At 29.8% G+C, this 22,933-nt stretch overlaps 2 protein-coding genes across 4 annotated transcripts in view; one reads left to right on the top strand and one right to left on the bottom strand.

Annotated features, from left to right (window-relative positions):
- The window catches only part of LOC113376608, a 417,742-nt gene that overhangs the window by 155,328 nt on the left and 239,481 nt on the right, over positions 1-22,933 (top strand). The window lies entirely within an intron of this gene.
- On the bottom strand, positions 4,100-4,891 carry LOC113375056. The gene has a single exon (XM_026615008.1). The coding sequence runs from the start codon at positions 4,889-4,891 to the stop codon at positions 4,100-4,102; it is 792 nt and encodes a 263-aa protein (XP_026470793.1).

Here is a 22,933-nt window from a genome sequence, read left to right as displayed (position 1 = left end):
AAGTTAACAAAAATGTTTGATGTAGAACTTGATCGAAAAATGTTATTGTGTTAAATTTATGCAACGCGTACAATTGATACTATTTTCGGTGGTAGAATATAAATTGTATCAAATATAATATAAAAAGATAAACCAGATGTAGCAGTATGAAGTGAGCGCCTAGATACGAATATCTAGATAGGGACGACTTATTGTTACTGAGCCATAAGTTTTAACAATATCATACTTTTTCATCGTGTTGAAAATATCAAACTTTGTACCAGATAGTGATGATTTGAGGAAAATATTATTTTTTTGTTTTTATTTAAAGAAAAGTGCTGCAGAGTCACATCGAATGCTTGTCGGAGCATATCGTACCAACATGCTAAAGTGATTAATGTTAATCCAGGACAACCTTCAACATCGACTGCAAAGCCAGATCAATTTGGCAAGAAGACAATGCTGTGTTTTAGATGGGACCACAGTGGCGCAGTTTAATATGAGTTGGTTAAACCTGGCAAAACAATTAATACTGACCGCTACCGATAGCTGATGATCATTTAGAACCATACATTGATCGAAAAACTATCAAAATGGGTCAAAAGGCACGGTAAGGTAATTTCCCCCAATGACAATGCACCTGCATACGAAACAAAACCGAATCTGGATGTAATCAAAGACCTTGGCTGGGGGCTGCTACCCCACACCCCGTATTCACCAGACTTGGCTTCTTATGACTACCATTTATTTTCATCGATGGGACATGCATTAGCTGAGCAGCAAGAAAGCCGAAATTTGGGTGTCAGGTTGGTCTGCTTCAAAAGACCAAAGTTCTTTTGACGCGTTATTTACAAATTTTGTGAAACGTGGAAAAATCTTTTGAATAAAACTTTTGTTTTTCTTTCCCATTAAAGATTGGTGTTTTATTTTCATAAAAAACTTACTTCATACTGCTACACCAGTGTTAGTTACCTACTAAACCAGTGTTAATTACCTACTAAATTCTGTTTCTATTTCAAGACAATAGAAAATTAATGACACTGCATTAAAAAGTAGAGTAGTTGTACATCTGGAGAAACAAGATTGATATTATCAATAGGTCTCTTGAAAATTTTAATCCTATGTTAATCCCATGCGTATTTGTATTACGTCTAAAATTAATTAAGTTATTCAATAGAAAATATTAATTTGATCTCATTTTTTTTCTGAATTCTTTAACCCTTGAGTAGTATTAGAAGCCAACTCAATCTATCATTCTCTATCTGATGATTTTTTTATTAGATTTTTTTGTCTGACACTTGTGAGATATACTGCAGGATTACAGCAATACTCCTCAAGGATATTTTTACTTGATATATCTTTTTTGAGTAGATTAATTTAAAATGTAGATTTCTAGTGTGAAAAGTTCTCAATGATCGGTTTTCAATGTTTATCAGTACCAGTCTTCATTACGACACTCGCCATATAAACTAGAGTACATAAGGAAAACAATCCAGTGACCGAAGGCACGCGAACAGTAAAATAATGATTTTTTTGTAGTAATGCATCATCTTTACAGCATTAACAAATTATGAGTATGAGTAATTATTAAAAGCATGTTTGGCAAAGAGTTCTCTAAACATGTCATTATACAGCTGTCGTGAAAAGAGCAATTTGACTAGTTCTAGTGTTCGTTCTGTCAAAAATATACTGCATTTTGCGTATTAAAGGGATGTAATCAAATACGAATGTGTTGCTTCTCAGGAAACATTAGGTTAAGTCTTCAACAAACAGCCTTTAAAACATGAAATTTCATAAAGTATATATAGTATAATGAGTGAGATTATGGAATCTCAAATTGAAGTTGGGTTGTTATTTTGATAGTTACTAAAATAGGGGAAGTACAGACAAAATTATTGATATTTATTCATTTAATGAATATATAACCAGTCTCAATTGGTTCATTTGCTACTAGTAATATAGCCATATATCAAGTAGGAATTATAATAATATATTTATTAAAAAAACAGCAACCATTTTCAGCCATTTTCAGGTAAGAATATACAGAGATGATAATTTTTAAGGTATACTGAAATGCTAATTTTTAAGAAAGCAATTCGCAATAAATCTGTCCTTTTTGGGGCGTCAGTACTTGAAGCATGAGCCCAAAGGGAAGAAATCATACATCGTAAGTAATTAATCGTCGCCGGACGCCAAACAGAATAAAGTTTTTTCAATAAGTGCATGTTTCTTCTTTTACCGGTGGATTGCGTGATCTCTTTTCAGAAGTAGTTAGAGTAAAAGTAAAAAGCCAATCACCTTTGACTGGTTTCAATTTTCTTTTTTCTTGGCCTCAAATAAACTACCTTGTAAATCTCACGAAATAACACTATGTATACCTATATAACCCACTATGTATACTCATATAACCCTTATATATTATATATATATATAACTATATATAATATGTATACTTATATATATAAAATATATATAAAAGTAATGACAAATTACAATTTATAAGGCCTCGAAAAAAACATGAAAAATCTACCCTTAAAATAAACTTTTAAAGGCGTGATACACGGTTGAACTGATTACTGCGACTGGACTGTGACAATGACGTTCAACATCTGACAGAATTGTGATAGCTTTCTTCATGTTATATAATCGCGGAAACGTTATTAAAACTAACCATTTTTTCGTTACTTCTCAAAATACAATAATATGAAACCTACCATGTACTCAATATATCTTTATAATATGTATATAACCGCAAAAAATGTACCTAGTTTATTTAGTTATCAAAAAGCTTCGAGAGTTGTGAAAATTTTACAATGTCTGATTTCTGGAAATTCAGTGCAAAAACACATTTTGTTCTACATCGTGTTACACATATTTTTATCTGTATTCAACTTCTTATATACAACCACGTTTCTGCAACTATAATTCTTATTTGTTGTTCCATATTAACACAGTAGACAAAAACTTACTCTGAATATATATACATAAATATAATTTGCAACCAGTATGACAATTAAATGATAACTATATATTATCAAGTTATTGTAATCGCAAAAAAATCGAAAATGAAAATTTGTATGTATCTTTACGTTTCAAAACCTTCTAAACATTTTGGCATACATTAGAAAAAATGGATGTATGTGTGTGTGCGTGTATGCGGATACAAATTTTCGTCGACGATTTCAGGAACACGGATGAAGCGATTTGAATAACATTCGATTCGTATTGGTAAGGAGACGTGGAGACGTGCTGATTAGTTTCTGGCGAAGGCAGGTCTAGTCGTTCCAAAGATATGGGGCAAAAAGTGCCAAAAACGGTAACTTAGTTTTTAAGAGAACGGAGCATCCGATTTGAATAATTCAAAAAACATTTTACTTGTAATAACAAGATGAAGAACTGATCAAATTTTCATGAAGGCAGGTCTAGCAATTTCGGTGATCTAGTAAAAAAAGTAAAAGAAAATGCTATTTGGCGGTCAAAAATGATCATTAGACATAATATGCACATCAAATTATGAGATATTTTATAAAGATTTTAACAATAAGTATAAATTTTGTTTAAATTTCTATGGGTTCCGTACCAATGTTTATCCGTTAGGCGGCGACGCGGCCCTTGCGCGCTTCGATATTGCGTCTCTATGCAGTTAAAGCAGTACGATTGCTTTGAAAAAATGTTCAGAATTTCCAAAATATTTCAAAATGAAGGAAACATTTTTTTTCAAAAAGTCTTTTTTCCAAGAATTTTTTTTTTTCAAAAATTTATAGTTTTTCAAAGTAAATTTTTTTCAAAAATTATAATCTTTTTAAAAAAAAAGTTTTTGATACGGAAAGTTCCAGCAATTCGCCTTAAGGCATGATGCTATGCGCTCCACTAGTTTTGAATTTAATGGTTAGTAATATCTGTTGCTATTTATTATTATTATTACGTTAATACATTTTTTGGTTAAAAATTAGATTCAGGTAATAATTTGTAAATACGTTTTTGTTAAATTCTATTTTATCTGTAAATTATATTTAGTTATTATGTTTGCATACACACTTAAGGAAAATACAATATTTTTTATTTATATAATTTATTTATGAGATAAAAGTGATATAGAAATGTATATATTTACAATCTGTTAGTCTTTCAAAAATTCTGTCATAAATTCGTTGACAGTTTCGTACAACTGTGACCACGAGAAACCTTGAAGAGTAAGTTGGGGGTCGGTTCCAGATGTTGTTGACCAGGTATACCCCATGACGTTGTAGAGTGTCATTAACTCTTCTGATAACTGGTAGGTCACATTTAATGCGTTGAGAGCCTCCTTCATTTTTTCTTCTGCTGTTAATATATCATTATACAAAATGGACAAAGCTAGTTTGCATTTCTTCTCGCCACATTTTGCGAAAGGGTGATAATTGTTCGCAATTGATTCCATTTCTTTCTCTTGCGCACATGATTCTTCCCTTAATTTTTCTATCTTAGGAATCACTGCTGCATTAATAGGTTCTACTTTAACATGCTTTTTAATATGGTCTTCAAGATCGATTTTTTGCAAATTTTTGAAGACCGCCTCGGAAGAAACATGTTTGGCAGCTTGTTTTGAGGAAGCAGTTGCTCTTTCCTTAAAAGTTGAAACAGTGCACTCCATAGTGTATTGTTTAGCATGAGATGGTCCAGTTTCTTCGATTAAATTATACACGGGTATCGGTAAACCGTTTTTATCACAAAATTGACTTAACTTTCTTACGGCTACAGGAATGGTTGTGGATGGCTGCCCTTCAACGGTTTCCTTGTCCTCCAAAACTGGTGACTCGATTAAGTTAATTTCAGATAGCTTTGTAAGCGCCAACCTTGCCGACTCTTGTTTGGCTTCTTTTTTGGATTTCCCTGATCCAACAACCCTTACTTCAATTTCGTTTACTGTCATACGCACTTCATATATAAAGATGGGGTTCCTTGTTCCCGTCCCGTCGCGAATTAGGTTAAATTTTGGAGTCGGCGTTTTTTTTGCGGAGCAAAAGTTTACTAGAACTGTTACTGGGGTCTCCTGAGACATTATCACAACCCGAGTAAAATTACGGACGAAATTATTATTTATTTTAAGTTAATTTATTTAGTGACTACTGAAATGAGTGTAAGTCAAAAATTTGCTGTTCGCCGTTTGTTTTTCCATAAATTTTGTTTGATGTTGGCTCTCAATGTGTTAGTAGGCTTGAAACTGCAGTTATTTTTTGTTGTAATGACATTTAGAGTCCTAGCCAATAACAGAATATAATATATTCATACAGACGTTTTTCTCTCATTCCATTTTTACGTTCAGATAGCTATTTAATTTGCGCGAAATTTGAAAAATATGAATTTTAATAACGAATATTTCAGGTAATTTAAATTTATAGTTAAAAATTTAATAGTTTAGATTATTTAAACCTAAATTTTACATTACAATCGTCTTACGTTTTGTAATACAAAAATAACTTACCGCAATTAAAATTCGAGAAAGAAAAAATCAATAATCTATAAATATTGATTAGCGATGAACAACACAAAACACTTACGTATGTTTATATTTACAAGAGGCGTAACTGCATCATCGAAGATTCTGTTATACGCCTGATCGCACAGCAAATAGAGAGACATTTTTATAATTTTTACTACCAAGAACAAGCATACGAGAGCGTTGTCATGACAACTTTATTTTATAAGCTCTGTTACGGCAGAATTGCCCCATAAATTTATACTCATTATTAAAATCTCTATGAAATACTTGATAATTTGATGTGCATATGTGTAATAATCACTTTTGCCGGCAAATTCCTTTTTTTTACTTTTTTTGATCTCAGAAACCGCTGGACCTGCCTTCCCAAATATTTATTCAGTTCTTTATTTCAATACAAGTGAAATGATTTTTGAATTTTTAAAAACGAACGCTCCGTTCTCTTAAAAACTGAGTTACCGTTTTTGGCACTTTTTGGCCCGTAACTTCGAAACGGCTACACCTGCTTTGTCCAAAAACTAATCAGCATGTCTCCTCATCAATAGGAATCGAATGTTTTTTGAGTCATTCCAATCGGTTGAACTGTGTTCTCGAAATTGTCGACAAAAAATTGTATCCTAACACACACACATATACACATACATCTTTCTTTTTAAGTATGCCCAAATGTTCAGAAACCTCTAAAACGTACAGATATATATATTTTCATTTTCAATTTTTTGCGATACTATAACTTACCCTCCTAGGCGAAGTTGAAAAAAGTATTTTAAAAATAATTTCAAAAATTTAAAACATTTCATTTTTTTTTAAAGTCTAATTTTAAAAAAAAGAATAAAGTTTTCAAAAATCTATATTTTTTTAAAGTTTTCAAAAACCTATGATGCCTTTTTAAAAAAAATATTTTTAGTACGGGAAGTTCCAGCAATTTGCCAAGGCAAGATGCCATGCATCACAAGTTTTATCCTATTTCTAACTTTCCGTAGGGTAAGTTATTGTAATCGTCCAAAAATTGAAATTGAAAATTTTTACATTTCTCGACGTTTTGAAGGTTTCTGAACATTTTGTCATACCTCAGAAAAAATGGATGTGTGTGTGTTTTGTGTTTCCGCATTTTTTCGTTCACGTTTTCGGGCGCACGGATCAACCGATTTGAATGGTTCAAAAAACATTCGATTCCTATTGATAGGGAGATGTGCTGATTAGTTTTTGGCAAAGGCAGGTCCAGCAGTTACGGAGATATAGAGCAAAGAGTGCAGAAAATAGAAATCGAGTTTTTGAGAGAACTAAGCGTCCGATTTAAATGATTCAAAGAATTTTTGGCTTATTTTAACAAAATAATTGATTTTGGGGAAAAAAAAATTGTTTCAAAAATTTTGAAAAAAAAATTTTTTAATATCGAAAATAATTCATATTTTATTTTTAATTCTGACGAAATTTCTAATATACTTTAAACAAATAATTTCAACTTTGCAATTCAGTTTATATCATTCTTATAAATATTAGACAATGTTACAATATTTATAATAATCTATTTGAAAACATTCAATATTCGTATTTAGTTACGGTACGGGAAGTTCCAGCAATTTGCCTTAAGGCACGATGCCATACTTTGCAGCCAGTATGACAATTAAATGATAGCTATATATTATTTATGATGTGTTTTGTGTATTTTTGTCATATCAAATTTTGAATAATTTTTACAAATTTTTATACCTCACTAATGTCTTAAAAAAAACTCTGGATTGACGATGAGACTGCACGAAAGTCGAATCAACTTGCAAGTTAACTTTCGTGCACAAGTATTTTCTTATTTACAATTCAACTTAAGTGTTTTCAACGATCAATATGATTTATACGTTTCATTTACTTTTAATTTTTCAAAATATACTTCTATATAGTTTTTTATTAATATGCAATTTAAAAATATCAAGTTCAACATTTACTTACATGTATTTAATAACGACTGTATGCCATGCGCTGTATATTTTTCGTATCTTTATTCTGTACTTTCATTTCAGAAATAATTTAGCTCATAATTCTTTTTAAATGATAGTAGGCACTGTGTAGATATTTTATAGGAATTTAATAACGGTATTTCTAATTACTCTAACAATTACTTATTATTTTTATCTCCAGTCGTTAGCTAGTTGCTCAGCAGAAGCGAGGTAGAAATTTAAAAAAATAATTTATTATTGGTTTGTATAATTGGTTTTGAATTTCGAATCTCAGTATACTGTGTACAATTACGTTTGTATTTAAACACAAAAATTAATTTATTCTCATTAACATTTTCTTCATCTGTACGTTTATTACATTGGGACATCGTAAAGATTTTTTATAATTACAAAAAATCATTGAACTATGCATGGGATGATTGTTTTATCATTGACACGCCAAGTAACAAGTGAACATCTGCCGAATAAATCTATGTAAAAATCTTCAAATTCTTATTCACTCTTTTTGTTCAACCATGTCAATAAAGTATTCCTCGAATAATGTCTTAACAAATTTAAAGAAAAGTTAATAACAATATAGGGTAATTTAAGTATCAATTGATTGTGTTTAAAAAACTTTAGTTATTTTTTAAATTTAGTTATTTATCCGAAATTCGGCTTTGCAAAATATTTATTATACAAAGTTGAAGATTTCGATAATTAACAGATGTTTACAAATTATTATTTTATTAATATGAATTGAATATAAAATTAGTTTTTTTACAAATGATAAAATGTATAAGAAAGACAAATGTAATGAATAGTGAAAGAATGAATTATGTAGTAGATAATTTTGGTAGTCGGCAATTTTATTCGATAATTAAATGATATTATTAACTTACCGTAGGGTAAGTTATACTAACCGCTAATGTAAATTTTTGTATATTTCTTACGTTTCAGGGGTTTCTGAACATTTTGGCATACCTTAGAAAAAATGAATACATGTGTGTGTGTGCGTGCGTGTGCGACAGAAAGTATATATTTGCGGATACAATTTTTTGTCAACGATTTTGAATGCACGGCTCAACCGATTTTAATTATTCAAAAACTTTAGATTCGTATGAATTGGGAGAAACGTGATGATTAGTCTTTGGCAAATGTCCATCTGTTTCGACGATGCAAGGCAAAAATATCAAAGGTGGCATTTCAGTTTTTGAACGAACGGAGCGTTCAATTTGAATCATTGAAAGAACATTTTATTTGTCTTGACGCAATGAAGAACTGATTAAACTTTTGGAAAGGCCAAGGGTTTTGGAGGTCCGATAAAGAAAAGTGAAAAACATTTGGCGGTCAAAAATAATTATTAGACATATGCACATCAAATAATCAGATATTTCAGAAATTTTAATAAGTACCAATGTTTATTCAATTCATACCAATTTTTCAAAAAATTTAAAATATAAAATTATAATATTTCAAAAAAAATTTTTTTTCAGAAATTTTAAAATTCTCAAAAATCTATTTTTTTCAGTTTTCAAAATATTTCTAAGTTTTTTTGAAAAAAAAAATTTTTTTGGTACAAATTTCCAGCAATTTGCCTTAAGGCACGATTGTTATTAGTCTAACTAAAGTAATTAGTAAATTCGTAAACTAATTTATTTGAATTAAAACGAAAACATTGGAATATTGACAAGCGGTCGTCGTCGTCGTTCCACGCGACTCGATTATACTAACTTATATCTTCCAATCGAATCAACAAATATTCAATAAAAATATGGAAAATTATTTGTAATTAGAAATTAAATAAACAAATCAATCAAGGTTAACTCATTCATTAATTGTAATCTATTTAACATTTAATTAAAATGATCAAATATTAGATAGATTAAATTATTAATGAATGGTAATATTTATATAGTTAAATTTGTTTATTTGTTTATCTTAAAACTTGCATTATTTGATAGCAACACTATTTATTCATCATATCGGAGAAAAATAAAATTCAAATACTTTTGACAATAGGCAATTTTTGTTGATATCTTTGACTGTGGAAAAGTTTTAAAATCATGTTGCAGGTATAAGCAAGATTGAAGTTATTTGTAATAAAGCTGTTCATGTTTGCAGTAACTATTTTGCATTACATTCTAAAATACATTAAGAACTGTGAATAATATTTGCTCTGTGATTCCAATAAACAGAAATCAGATTGATAATATATTGCTACTACTAATTAGTAATAATAATTTGTTTTGTTAGTGGTGTTATAAGGCAAAAATGTCTTTGGTATCATCGCTATATTTATCATAAAATCTAATTTATTTAAGATTTGTTCTATAATTTGTATTTATTGGTATCATATATTTATTACCTGCCTGTTGATCGCTAATAATTTTAATACTCAAAATTTATTGGTATCAAAATATCCTAAAAGTTATCTAAAGTTAACTTATAAAAATTAACAATAATTTCACTGATTTATTATAATAATAATAATTGATTCGAATGTATATATTGTATTTGATTAAATACGTCTTTTCCTTATTCTACAGGGTGACTTAAGTTCTTTGCTTGTCAACTGAAGTTTATTTAAATAAAACTATACAATAGATGTAAATCATTTATTTATTATAAAAGTACACAAATTGGCATTTTATTATTTTTTCAATCAAATCATTTATATATTTTACTGTACTATAAACTGTAACGTAAATTTTCAATGCCGGATAGTGGCATAGGTAATACTGTAATCATTGTAGTCGCAAATGTAAAATTATCGTTTATGGATTATTTTTTTAATAACATTTAGTAGTACCCTTGTCTGATATTAAAATATTCGACTAAACTATCATTATATTACTTACTCTACTTTATATACTACTCTAGCCATATAAATTTTGTGTTTTCAACTTCTCGCAGGGTAACTTTTAGTAATCGTCCAAAATTCGAAAATGAAAATTTTTACGTTTTAGAGGTTTCTGAACATTTTGGTATACCTCAGAAAAAATGAATGTGTGTGTATGTGTATTTGTGTATGTAGTCTGTATGCATACGATTCCTATTTATAGGAAATGTGCTGATTAGTTTTTGACAAGGACAGGTCCAGCCGTTTCGGAGATACGGGGTAAAAAGTGCAGAAAATGGGAATTAAGTTTGTGAGAAAACGAAGGTTCTGGTTTGAATAATTCAAAAAGCATTCCACTTGTGATGACGTAAAGAATTAAATAAATTTTTGCAAAGGCAGGTCACGTGATTTCAGAGATCCAGCAGAAAAGTTTAAAAAAATGCCATTTGGCGGTCGAAAATCAGATATTTTTGACAGTCTGAATCAAGCGACATGAATGGGTATCAAAAACTTTCAAGAAATTTCAAAAAAATAAAAAAAATATATAAAAAAAAAATAAAAAAAAACAGTTTTCAAATCATATCAGTATTTTCAGAAAACGCTTTTTTTTAAATTTTTTCAATATTTAAATTTTTCAAATTTTCAAAAAATTCAAAATTATAAATAAAAACCAAGTTTCTCATTTCCGAAAAATTTTAATTACGGTACGGGAAGTTTCAGAAATTTGCCTTAAGGCACGATGCCATGCATCACTAGTACTACAACATACCATAACCGGTTTAATGATACCTTTGATAACATGGAAATCAAAATTTGTCAAACTTTTAATTCAAAAAATATTTAATACAGCCCAATATTTTAGGGGTTAGTGAAATAGATTCAGAGATAGTGTGGTTTTTCTATCAATGATTCTCTATTTTCATCAACAAAACTTTCAGGTTATTACCCCTCTTGATAAACCAAATCTCGATGTATGATATACTTGTGCTGAGGATTTTCCAGGACATTAAATATTTTATTAATACTTCCTTATTAATTTCCTGCAATAAATAGGTGACTTGTTTGTATAAGAAATGTAGCGTCTGGGTTGATATGTTAAACTCGACTGATAAAATAGCGAATAACTCTGAAATCGTGCACGATTCATGAAAATGTTTAACCCATAAATATTTTCTCACGAAGGTATCATATTACCGATGTCTCTTAGACTATTAACCAGGGGAATCACTCAAATGTACATATGACATAAAAAGGGAGCATTCGTGACCAAAGAACCTTTTGTAAAACAAATAAAAGCACCGTTTCAAATACGGTTAAGCGTAGACCGAGATTGTGATAAAATCAAATTCCATCTACAAACAACGACAAAAAATCTCCCGAAACCGTTTCTTAAATCATAGACCTAGTACAATGAGAGTAGTAGGCGTGCAGAAGTCTCCAGTCTGCACGATATATTTTCTTTTTCATGACCCAGGAAAAAACATAACGCAAAGACATTATGAGTTGGAGAAATATATAAACCATCCGAAGAGAAAAAAATTGTGCAAGTCTCACTGAAAATTAGTTTACTGCTTTATAGGACTTACTCTACATAGCTGTTCAAACTGTATGGATCCAAAACAAGTTACGAGTTCAACTCACTCGCTGATGATTCTCCACAAACTATTGTCCAACACTATAATTATGTTAAAAAATTTACTTATTTGTATGATGTTATGTTAAACATATTTTTATGACTATTCACATACCGTCTACTTATTCACCCTTATTACAACAAAACTTAAATTTGGTAATCTACTGACTTTTGAGTACCTCACTCAGCTTACCTGATAAAATATATATGGTTCGATTAGAGAATCTTTCTCAACTCATTATTTTCTTCGCCCTCTAAATCAAATATGTTAAGAACTCTAAATGCTTATCGCTAATCAACATAATGCGTTGTTCTCTACTTTTTGTGAATTATAAATTGTTTATAATTAGTTTCAGTACAGAATAGAGTCACTGACTATTTTTATATATTTAACTATTATATATTTAATTATTATGTATTATGACTATTATATATTGACTATTGTACATTTAACTTGGAAATTTACTTAAAATATTTAATTATATTTGAAAGTTATTGGAGTTGAAAAATGGTAATGGAAATTATTCTGACCATACTTGGAAATGAGATAAATGTCAATGGAAATTATTCTGACCACACTTGGAAATGAGATATTAATAACCCGAATAATACAAACATAATAACATTTTCACTGACAATGAGATATTACTTACATTATTAGTAAGTTAGGAGGGGCAAATCGCTTACTTTGAAGGTTATTGAAATAAATATTTTGAGATTACTTAAAAAAATATTTAAAATGGATAAACTCTTCGTCAAGTAATGTTACATCCCATAATTAAATTTGCTTTCATCCGTTATGATACTTTTCCTGTCGGATCTCATTATTATAAATTTTTGACAATCAATAGTATGGCAAAAATATTAGCAGAACTAACTCAAAAACTGGTTAAGTATATTTTTGTCGTATTTATTCTTTCTTTTTAAGTCAGAATGTATCACTTTAAAAATATGAAAAATGATAGAAAAACTGTCGTATTTGATAACCTTATTAGTTACCTATGTTTTCCAGTGATATATTTTTTAACTTCTCTTCTGGATCTCCGAAACCACTAAACTTGTCTTTCCAAAAATTTAATTAACAATAATAAGTAATTCGTCATTCAATACAGGTAAAATGTTTCTCGAATCATTTAAATATATATTGCCATGTTTGGCTCTTTGCACTTTATCTTCAAAACGGCTAAACCTGCTCTGCCAAAAACTAATCAGCAAGTTTGTACATCAATATGAATCAAATACTAATCTCGCCTTCAATAGGAATCATTCAAATCAGTTGATCCGTACTCTCGGAAACGTCGGCGACAAATTGTATCTGTACACATACACATACATATACATCTATATTCACACGCACATCCTTTTTTGCTAAGGTATGCCAAAAGGTTCAAAAGACCTTAATACGTAAAGATTCGAAAAAAAAATATTTTCGATTTTTTCGCGATTAGGTACTATAACCTACTTCACAGGCAGATAAAAATCAATAATCTAGTAAGAGTTATTACTAAGGATTTTTCACTTTTACGCTTAAGTGAATTTCTGTTAAATTTTGTTAAATTTTTAAGCGAAGAATTCAACTTTTTTTATTCTGTTTAGAGTGTATATATATTTATATATGTATGACAGAATATAATTTTCTAGCATTTGCGCGACTTATGATATCATGCCCTTAATCGCCGATGTCTCACCTCGCTTGCTACATCAATATTTCTATTTCTTCATATAAATTCATTATGCAGAGATAACTAATTATCATGCCAGATAGAACAGAATTCTTGATTAAATTTTGGTACATGTAATTTCATGTAAATTGATATTAATTTTATTATTAACTATTCAAAAATTGATATCAATACATTATTAGAAGTGATAGTTCTCGCTTTTGGAACCACTGCTTGAGCTTTCTTACAAAAAAATGTTCTATATTTTATACAGTTCACATAAAATGGAGTAAGATCAATAAATGACTACTGAGAAGTAGCAAGTAATAAATAGTTTTATAGCTCCACCAGGGGACTCTCGTGGCAAAAGCGTTTTCGGAAATTTTATAACTCTCAAACTCGGAAACCACCACGTACATCTGATAAGCCGAGTGTTTTCGGCAAAGGATATTTATTAAGGAGAAAGTCAGAAACCGGACATGGGAATAAATATACACATAAAACGTCAGAAATTCGTGCTTTCCAAATGTGTCGTAATTCCGATTATTACGCGCAATTTAAAATAAAACTGGAAATTTACATTACTTATTCATAAGTAAAGCAAATTACTATGCTAATGTGTATAAGCGTGTGAGAATAAATACTGTAACGTTTTGTTGGTAACATTTCGTTTAGGTATAATATTTAATATTGTATTGCAAATAATTAAGCTTTAATATTAATAATTATTAATTGCATTAATAATTGGTTCAAATAAAATATTTTTATTCACATTTTATCACTGACATTTAGAACTTAGACTTTAACAAACAAAATCTCAACATTGTGCATCTAAAACGATTAAACTAATCTCTGATAGGTGTGTAGTTTTTCATTAATATTTATTTTTATTTTATTAATTTAATTAGAATATTAAAATTCATTAAATTTATATTATATGAAATACAATGTCAATAAAAAATCGTTATTTTAAAAATCGCTTATTTTAGAAAACATAATTAAGCTACATTTTTAAAAGAAAGCGATGAAAAGTACTTTGTGTGAGATATTTAAATTCTAGATCAGAACTGCACTATTAAAGGATATATTAAATTTAATTGATTTAATATTAAATTTAATTTGGACTATTATTCTAAATTTTATATTTATTCTCAAACTAATACATTTATTTTCTAGATAGTTAAGGCTATTATTATAATTGAAATTTGAATCTAAAGGGCAAACAACAGTTTTAAACTATTAGTAAAAATTTCCTTCAAATTTATGTTAATCAAAAAATGAATCAAATTATTAAAGTTTTGAATAAAGGAGCATATTACGAAATTTATTATAAATATATTCCATTTAGTGGTGTCTGAGATTTTTCATTGCCATTTCACACTGCAGTGGAAATGGACAATATGGAATTGGAAACATATTATATATTTTCAAGTACTTAACCCTTACGCCATGGAGCACCTATATATATATATATATATATATATATATATATATATATATATATATATATCAAAATTAAATGAGTTATAATCCAAAAAATGCCGGGGGTGGTGAAGTAGTGCAAATTGTTTTAACTTCTGAATTTAAGATTAAGATTAGCCTATTTCCAAAATATCAAGCAAATTGGAGCACATTAAAAAAATTCGCAGGGCACTGCAATAATTTGTTGATTGTAGGTTGAATAGAGCACATGTGAACAGTATTTGACAAATTAATTCACTTCAAATATAAACTTAAGTAATAATGTATATTGAATTATTAGTGAGAAATATGTAATTTAGATATTAAAATTACTAAAAGCCAGTTAAAATATGGTACAAAATTATAAAAATTATAGGCACCATTATAGCAATTATTTTGGGTGGAAAAATTCAAGGTGATATTGTACTTTTACCGCGAACGCTATATATTAGTTCTTTCTGAATTTGTCATACCTTTTAAAAGACTTCAATTTCCAATACGTATATCTTATGCTATAAATCACAAAGGCAGACGATGATTTTCTGTTAAATTGTTTTGATAAATTTTGAAAATCAATGTTTTAGTCGCAAACAAAAAATCATTTATTTATACATCCACATCTGCAGGTATGACTAAAAGTATTGGATAACCCGTGGCATTAAAATAAATTGAGCTAATGAAAATATATTTGTTCTATAAATTGCAGTGTATAGTTTTTAATATAGAATTTTATTGAACATATTTTAATATGTGTTAAAGGGATAATTAAAGTGTTAACTGTGGGAATTGAAAATAATCATTTTATTTGAAGCAGTTCTACATTTAACATCAGTCATATATTTGTGTAAATAGTAATTTAAATAACAATAATTATTATTTTTAACTAAGCGGTAAATATTAGTATAGGATATTAAAACAACGTAGATGTGGGTACAGGATAACGTCTGTCGGGTCATCTAGTATATATATATATATATATATATATATATATATATAAATGTGAACACTGATCAGAGATAACTCCCATAAGCTTCTAAGATGGTTTCTTTTTAACAACTTGCTTATTTTTTTGGCTATCTCTATTTGATGTTTTTTGTTTATTAATAGTGATGCAACAATGCCGTGGAAGAGCTATTTTCACTTGGAAACAAATAAGTAATTTTGAATAAATAAATAGTAAAACTAATAAACTTATGTCCCAAAGGTTTCAAGATAAGGTGATTAAAACATGATAATACTGAGTTATTGTTGACGCGTTCCCTCGGGATATTGTCGGGCAGTGAAATTAAAATACAACACGCGCTTCTCAAATAAATTATTATTGCTTGGGACACTGACTCATTACACATACAGGACGAACGAATTCGGAGAATCTGATAACTTTGAAGTTTTTTTATATTAATTTGTTCGGATTTTTAGTTTCATTTTCTTCAACTTATGAAAATTTGGTATAAACTATATGCACCTAGGTGTAAGTGGTATTTTGCCTCAAGGCAAGTTGCAAAAACTTTTTGATATGTATGTACAATAAATGGCCTTAATTAATAAGGATTGAGATGTAGTTACTAGAATTGTGGAGTTAAAATTTTGATATCTTGATACGGTTATTATTCTGAACTTTGATGATGAGGTTTAATTTTACAATCTAACCACTTTTCGTATGTCTATTATATTTTGGTATGCTCCGTATGATACTAAACTCTATAATTATACAAAAATTCATCAAAATCGCCAAAAATAAAAATTGTCAACAATTAATTACGAAGAAGCTGCCCAGCTAATCGGCACAATTCCCAACTGATCATCTTTCAAACGGTTTTTAAATTTTTAAAATCGGTTCAGGATTTTTTGTGAAAACGTGGAAATTTTTTTTGCACTTATCTGCTAATTGCAAAAGAACGACTCGACCGATCGGCGTACAAAAAGAACATTTGAGTCCTTATCGAGATTCATAGAGATAGCTTTTAAATGTTTGAAATCAGTGCAATCATTTTTAACAAACTTTGTCGAAAGAACACCCACGAACTTTTTCCATATTTGGTCTCGAATGATGTGATTTGAAACGCCGAGAAAATTAGCAAAATTTATTATTAATTTTGATCGACTCCTGTATTCAGGTTTTTAATCGTATTCCTGTAAGCGGTTAAATTTGTATTTTTACTGGTGATTGTGAACGGTAAATTTTTTAACCAAAGTCATTTTAAGTGGATAAGTCTCATATTAACAAGAGATAGGGACGTCATCACAATAACCGACTATATCCGGACTCGACTTTACATTGTTATTAATGTTTAAATATATCGATATTATTGGGATTAAGTATTGTATAAATTGTATAAGGGTTTAATTTAAGTATAAGGCATAAGCGTGGAATTTTTTGTTGAAAATTTTCCTACCTGGAAATCAACGTGAACAGGTAGATTAGTATGAGTGAGTCAAGAATGAATCAGAACTGACAATAAACCTTAATTTTTATTTCTCGCTACTGCTTTTGTTTGCGTTTGTAGCTAGATTAAAAATATAGAATGGAATCATAATCAAAGTGTAGAACTAAAACAGTCAGCCAAGTAGAACTAATACCAAAGAAAAATCTTTTTATTTTGATGTATGTGGTATGATTTTTAACACTTTCCACTCGCGAATTCCGAGATTTATATGAATTTTGCCCCCGGAGCGGCATCCGAGTCGAAAAGGTTAAAATATTTCTTAGTTCTAGTTTTATTATTATTATTATTATTTTGAACGGCAATCAGAACTTAAGAGTCCTATAAACTGCTGGACTAATTTGACCTAATACTACGTCGGTTTTACATATGGCAATCCAAACAGTTGTCTCATCCTCTGTGTGATAAATTTTATTATTACAATTTCTGTATTAGAACGAATACTTTATTGATGCAGCAATAACAAATGAAGGGCTATTTTTACTTGGGGGCCGTTCAAGTATTACGTAAGCAGATTTTTACAATTATTTATCCCCCCACCCCCCTTGTCATCAAAAGTAAGCAAAGCTCTTACTCCCTCCCCCCATGCTTACGTAAACATTTTGCAATTAATGTATACAAATTTTCGTCGATGATATCGGGAACACGGATGAAGCGATTTGAATAATTCAAAGAACATTCGATTCGTATTGATAAGGAGATGTGCTGATTAGGTTTTGGCAAAGGCAGGTCTAGCCGTTCCGAAGATATGGGGCAAAAAGTGCCAAAAATGGTAACTCTGTTTTTAAGAGAACGGAGGGTCCGATTTTAATAATTCAAAAAACATTTTACTTGTATTGACAAGATGAACCACTGATTATATTTTTGAGAAGGCAGGTCTAGCAGATATGGATTCTCAATAAACATAAGTTAAAAAAGTGTCATTTGGCGATCTAAAATGTTTATTGGACATATTTACATCAAATTATCAGATATTTTATAGAGATTTTAATATTGTGTACACATTTTGTGAATTTTTTTTTGGGTTCCGTACCAAGATTTTTAATTTTGAAGTTTTTTTATATGGTTTAGACAAATGTTCTCGATATTTTCAACAGTATGGAATAACCGATTTATAAAATTGAAAAGTTATTCGTTCGTACTCGATCGCGATGCGTTTTTGCAAAAGGCAATTTTGCTGTTTCGGAGTGTAAAAACGGTTACGCAGTTTAAAAAAAAAAAAACTATGACGTAATGATCATCTAGACCCCCCTGCCCCATGTCACCCAAAATAAGCAAATCAATAACCCCCCGCCCCCCTAAAGTGCTTACGTAATACTTGAACGGCCCCTTGGAAACATATTGCAATCTATGTTATTGCCAGGTGAAAAGTCACTACTGCTTGACATCAGGCTCATTGAGGCGGGATCAAAACCGAGACCTCTGATTCTGGTCTGCTCGATCTAGCCACTTACCCTTACCGACAATCCTGTTTCTAAAACAATTATAGTGGTTTGTTTAATTTCCTTCGCTTATATATACCTGATAAAAAAAAAACAATTTATATTTTGTTTTATAGTAAAATAATAAAATTGTAAAATCTTAATATTGTTGGAAATGATATGTATAAAATTTGTAGGTGCCCGCGGAGCTTGATATGGCATATTAATTTTACCAACTATAGTTTTTAATTAATATCTCTTATTCTGTGAAAGAAACAACTCTCATCACATTAAGGAAGATTGTTAATGAATGAGAAGAACTAATGATCGAGAAATGAAATAAGACAATGTGCTTTCATAAATGTGTGATTACAAGGTAACCCCGAGCTTTATGAAATCTTTAACTATAACCTGATTTGAAAGTTGAGTAATAATGATTAAAAATAATTATTGAATCATTTTACGCAATATTTCATTCTATACAATTAAATTTTTATTTATAATATTCGCGTTTTGATTAGATTAAGGATTAAGTAATTATTAAGTAAATTAATCATTACATAACCTTTTCTTAAGTACCAATTTCTACACATCCCAAATAATAATCTTCTAGTAGTATATGTTTACATATAAGAATAAATCATAAATATATCATTTATTAGTCATTCCATGGAAAAGGAAATATGACTCAAAAACCAGATAACGTTTTATAGAGATATTAATCTGATGCAGGTGTTTTTATATTAATAAATGCTTTTAAAATCTGAAGTGCTTATCAAAAGTAAGAAAAATACTATAGGGTGCACTTATTGATTTGTCATGTTATTTACTTAAGCACCTAGTCCCCATTGTTCCTTGCAACGCTTTTGGATTAACAGCCTTAAAATGTTTTGGTTTCAAAATAAATTATATGTTTTGAAGTGAAAATAGCCCATACATGGTATTTCTGCATCAAATTAAGTATCATCAGTATTAGAGAAATTTTAATCGGCAATCAGTACTATACTACTAATCTAGTCTTATTAGAAATCAATCCAGTGGTAAGCCATTATCTATCTGATGAGATTATTATTATATTTTTCTCATAGTAATGTAATATATATATATATATATAATATATATATATATATATAGATATAGATATATATATAGATTATATATATACAATATATATATATATATATATATATATATATATACATGGTGTCCTAGAGCTTGATATCAGGCCGAAACGGGGTATTAGTGTTATCCTTAAATGCCCTAAACAAATTATCTCACATTGTTTCGAAATTATGAGCTTTTAATTGCAACTTAGAGCTTTGGTGAACATATCACAATATTTCGGTTATTGTTGTTAATTTTTATTAATTTTACCAACCTTAACCGTGAATAACATTTCCAGGACTACAATTAAGAATAATAACACAATTGCCCCAAGTTTTTAAGAATTCAAACATTGTGTTAAACTACGAATTTAAAATTTTTAAAATCGGACTTTGAGAGGCCCTTCATTGTACTAAAGTGTATTTGCAAGTTTCATCAAAAGTTGGCGCATTTCATGATGATTGTTAAATGGTCTTATACTTCATAATTTTTTTATTAAAAAATTTCGAGTAAAAAGATAAAAAACCAAAAATAGCATGATTTTGGTTAGTGCATTTTACTTGCAATTAGTTAATATTTAAATCGAGACTCATCTAGTTATTTTATTGTTTTGGTTCAACCTAAGCACATTTGAAAGACAAAGCTAATGCATTAGTTGGACTAATCTAGGTGTATGGATTCTAGTGAAATATGGGAAAATAATATTTTTACCTAGCTTTAATATCATTGGAATTAATCACCTAATATTGATCATCGATAATGATTAAGGTAAATTTTATTCGCGTTTTGTCATGTCTGATTCAATAGATAGAACTCAATCAACCAGTTGGCCTCCATTTTACAATACATAAAATTAATTAAACGTGCGCTTTAAATACTAGTCGTATCATGTTACGCCATCTTACTTATCATTAATATTTCATTTAACTGCAGAAAGTGAAGATCACATTTTGATATTTAAAAACAATCATTTACGATCAACATTACTCACGGTCTCACAACTGGCACCGAGTAAGTGGATATCTTATTAATACAATCGTACTTAATGACAATTGCATTATGCAAAATACATTCAGCTCTTAGTATTTTTTCATAATAATATAATTATGCTTTAGGAAATGTTATTGTTGTCTTTTTAATAAAAAATTGCAGCAAACATCGAAAAACTAAATATCACAGACAGTGTTCTATAGCACACAAAAAGTTATAAAGACAGCATGAAATATTGTATTCAGTTTGTATGATAAAATTATAGAAGATTGTGTGAGATGGTCAGATGTAATAAAATATGTGCTCTCCCTTGGATTAGTGATTAGAGCTATGGGATTTCAATCAGAAGTTTCAGGTTCTTCGGATAGCCTGATGTCAAATAGTAGTGACATCGGTTTTCACTTATTGTTAGAAATATATATAATATATATATATAATATATATATATATATATATAGCGGGTTGTCAACACGCATCGCGGCTCGTCAACACGCATCACATGTTACTGGACAGATTGGCCCATATAGTGACAGCACTGAGAAAAACAAAAAGGAAATTCAAGTGTCAGATCGTACTTGGTTTTTGTTTCTCCCGAGTAGTTTTTGCCAAAAAAATGTATAATTCTTGAAACCTTTCTTTTCTATTATAAATAAGAAAATACCAATAACGTTTTATTAATGATCAGTATGACAACACATAGTGTCGTGGATATTAATCATATATAAAATAAACGAAATATAAATAATATTTTATGAAATTTATCATTGTCTATCATTTTGGTATTTAATATGGACCACACCTCCATATTTTGGTGACCCGACGTGTCAACAAGTAACACACATTTCGCAAGAAGGTAAGAAAGATCAAGTCATTTTTAGAAGTAACAAAATAAATTGAAGTCTCAAGAATAATCAAGAAAAGAATTTTTAAAAATATAAATAATTATTATAAATGGCTCACAACTGCCATAACTCGCATTCTAAGCATACAATTGAGACTCCGACCACGAGGATAAGAAGCAATTCAAATAACAACAACACGTGCTCAATAAATCACTATATCCTGGTAAATAAGTCGATATAAGCACCATGGCAACAGACAGGAACATCAAACCAATTGGCAACCGCCATATATAATCAACCGCTAACTCACCAGCGAAGGGCCACATACACTCAACCGCAACTCACCAGCGAAGGGCCACATACAATCACCGCTAACTCACCAGCGAAGGGCCACATACAATCAACCGCTAACTCACCAGCGAAGGGCCACATACACTCAACCGCTAACTCACCAGCGAAGTGTCAAATATACTCAGCCGCTAACTCACCAGCGAAGGCCACATCTACTCACCGCTAACTCACCAGCGAAGGGCCACGTAAGCAATCAACAAAAAAACAAGCCAACACGGCATTCAAAACGGCCACGGCCACAAACAATAAAATTATCACACAATCTCAACCAAAAGAAATTTACAAGGAAGTTCAAGAATGGCAGTCAGAGATACGAAACAATCTTTTTCATTAGGGCGGAGGAGTGATATAGCGGGTTGTCAACACGCATCGCGGCTCGTCAACACGCATCACATGTTACTGGACAGATTGGCCCATATAGTGACAGCACTGAGAAAAAACAAAAAGGAAATTCAAGTGTCAGATCGTACTGGTTTTTGTTTCTCCCGAGTAGTTTTTGCCAAAAAAATGTATAATTCTTGAAACCTTTCTTTTCTATATAAATAAGAAAATACCAATAACGTTTTATTAATGATCAGTATGACAACACATAGTGTCGTGGATATTAATCATATATAAATAAACGAAATATAAATAATATTTTATTAAATTTATCATTGTCTATCATTTTGGTATTTAATATGGACCACACCTCCATATTTTGTGATATAGCGGGTTGTCAACACGCATCGCGGCTCGTCAACACGCATCACATGTTACTGGACAGATTGGCCCATATAGTGACACCACGGA

The sequence above is a fragment of the Ctenocephalides felis genome, unplaced genomic scaffold, assembly GCF_003426905.1.
Source record: "Ctenocephalides felis isolate EL2017-DRISC unplaced genomic scaffold, ASM342690v1 CF-g0.4_SCAFFOLD_01886, whole genome shotgun sequence".
Lineage (NCBI taxonomy): Eukaryota > Metazoa > Arthropoda > Insecta > Siphonaptera > Pulicidae > Ctenocephalides > Ctenocephalides felis.
Note: the sequence above shows the minus strand (reverse complement) of the source record. Positions and strands in the feature narration are given on the sequence as shown.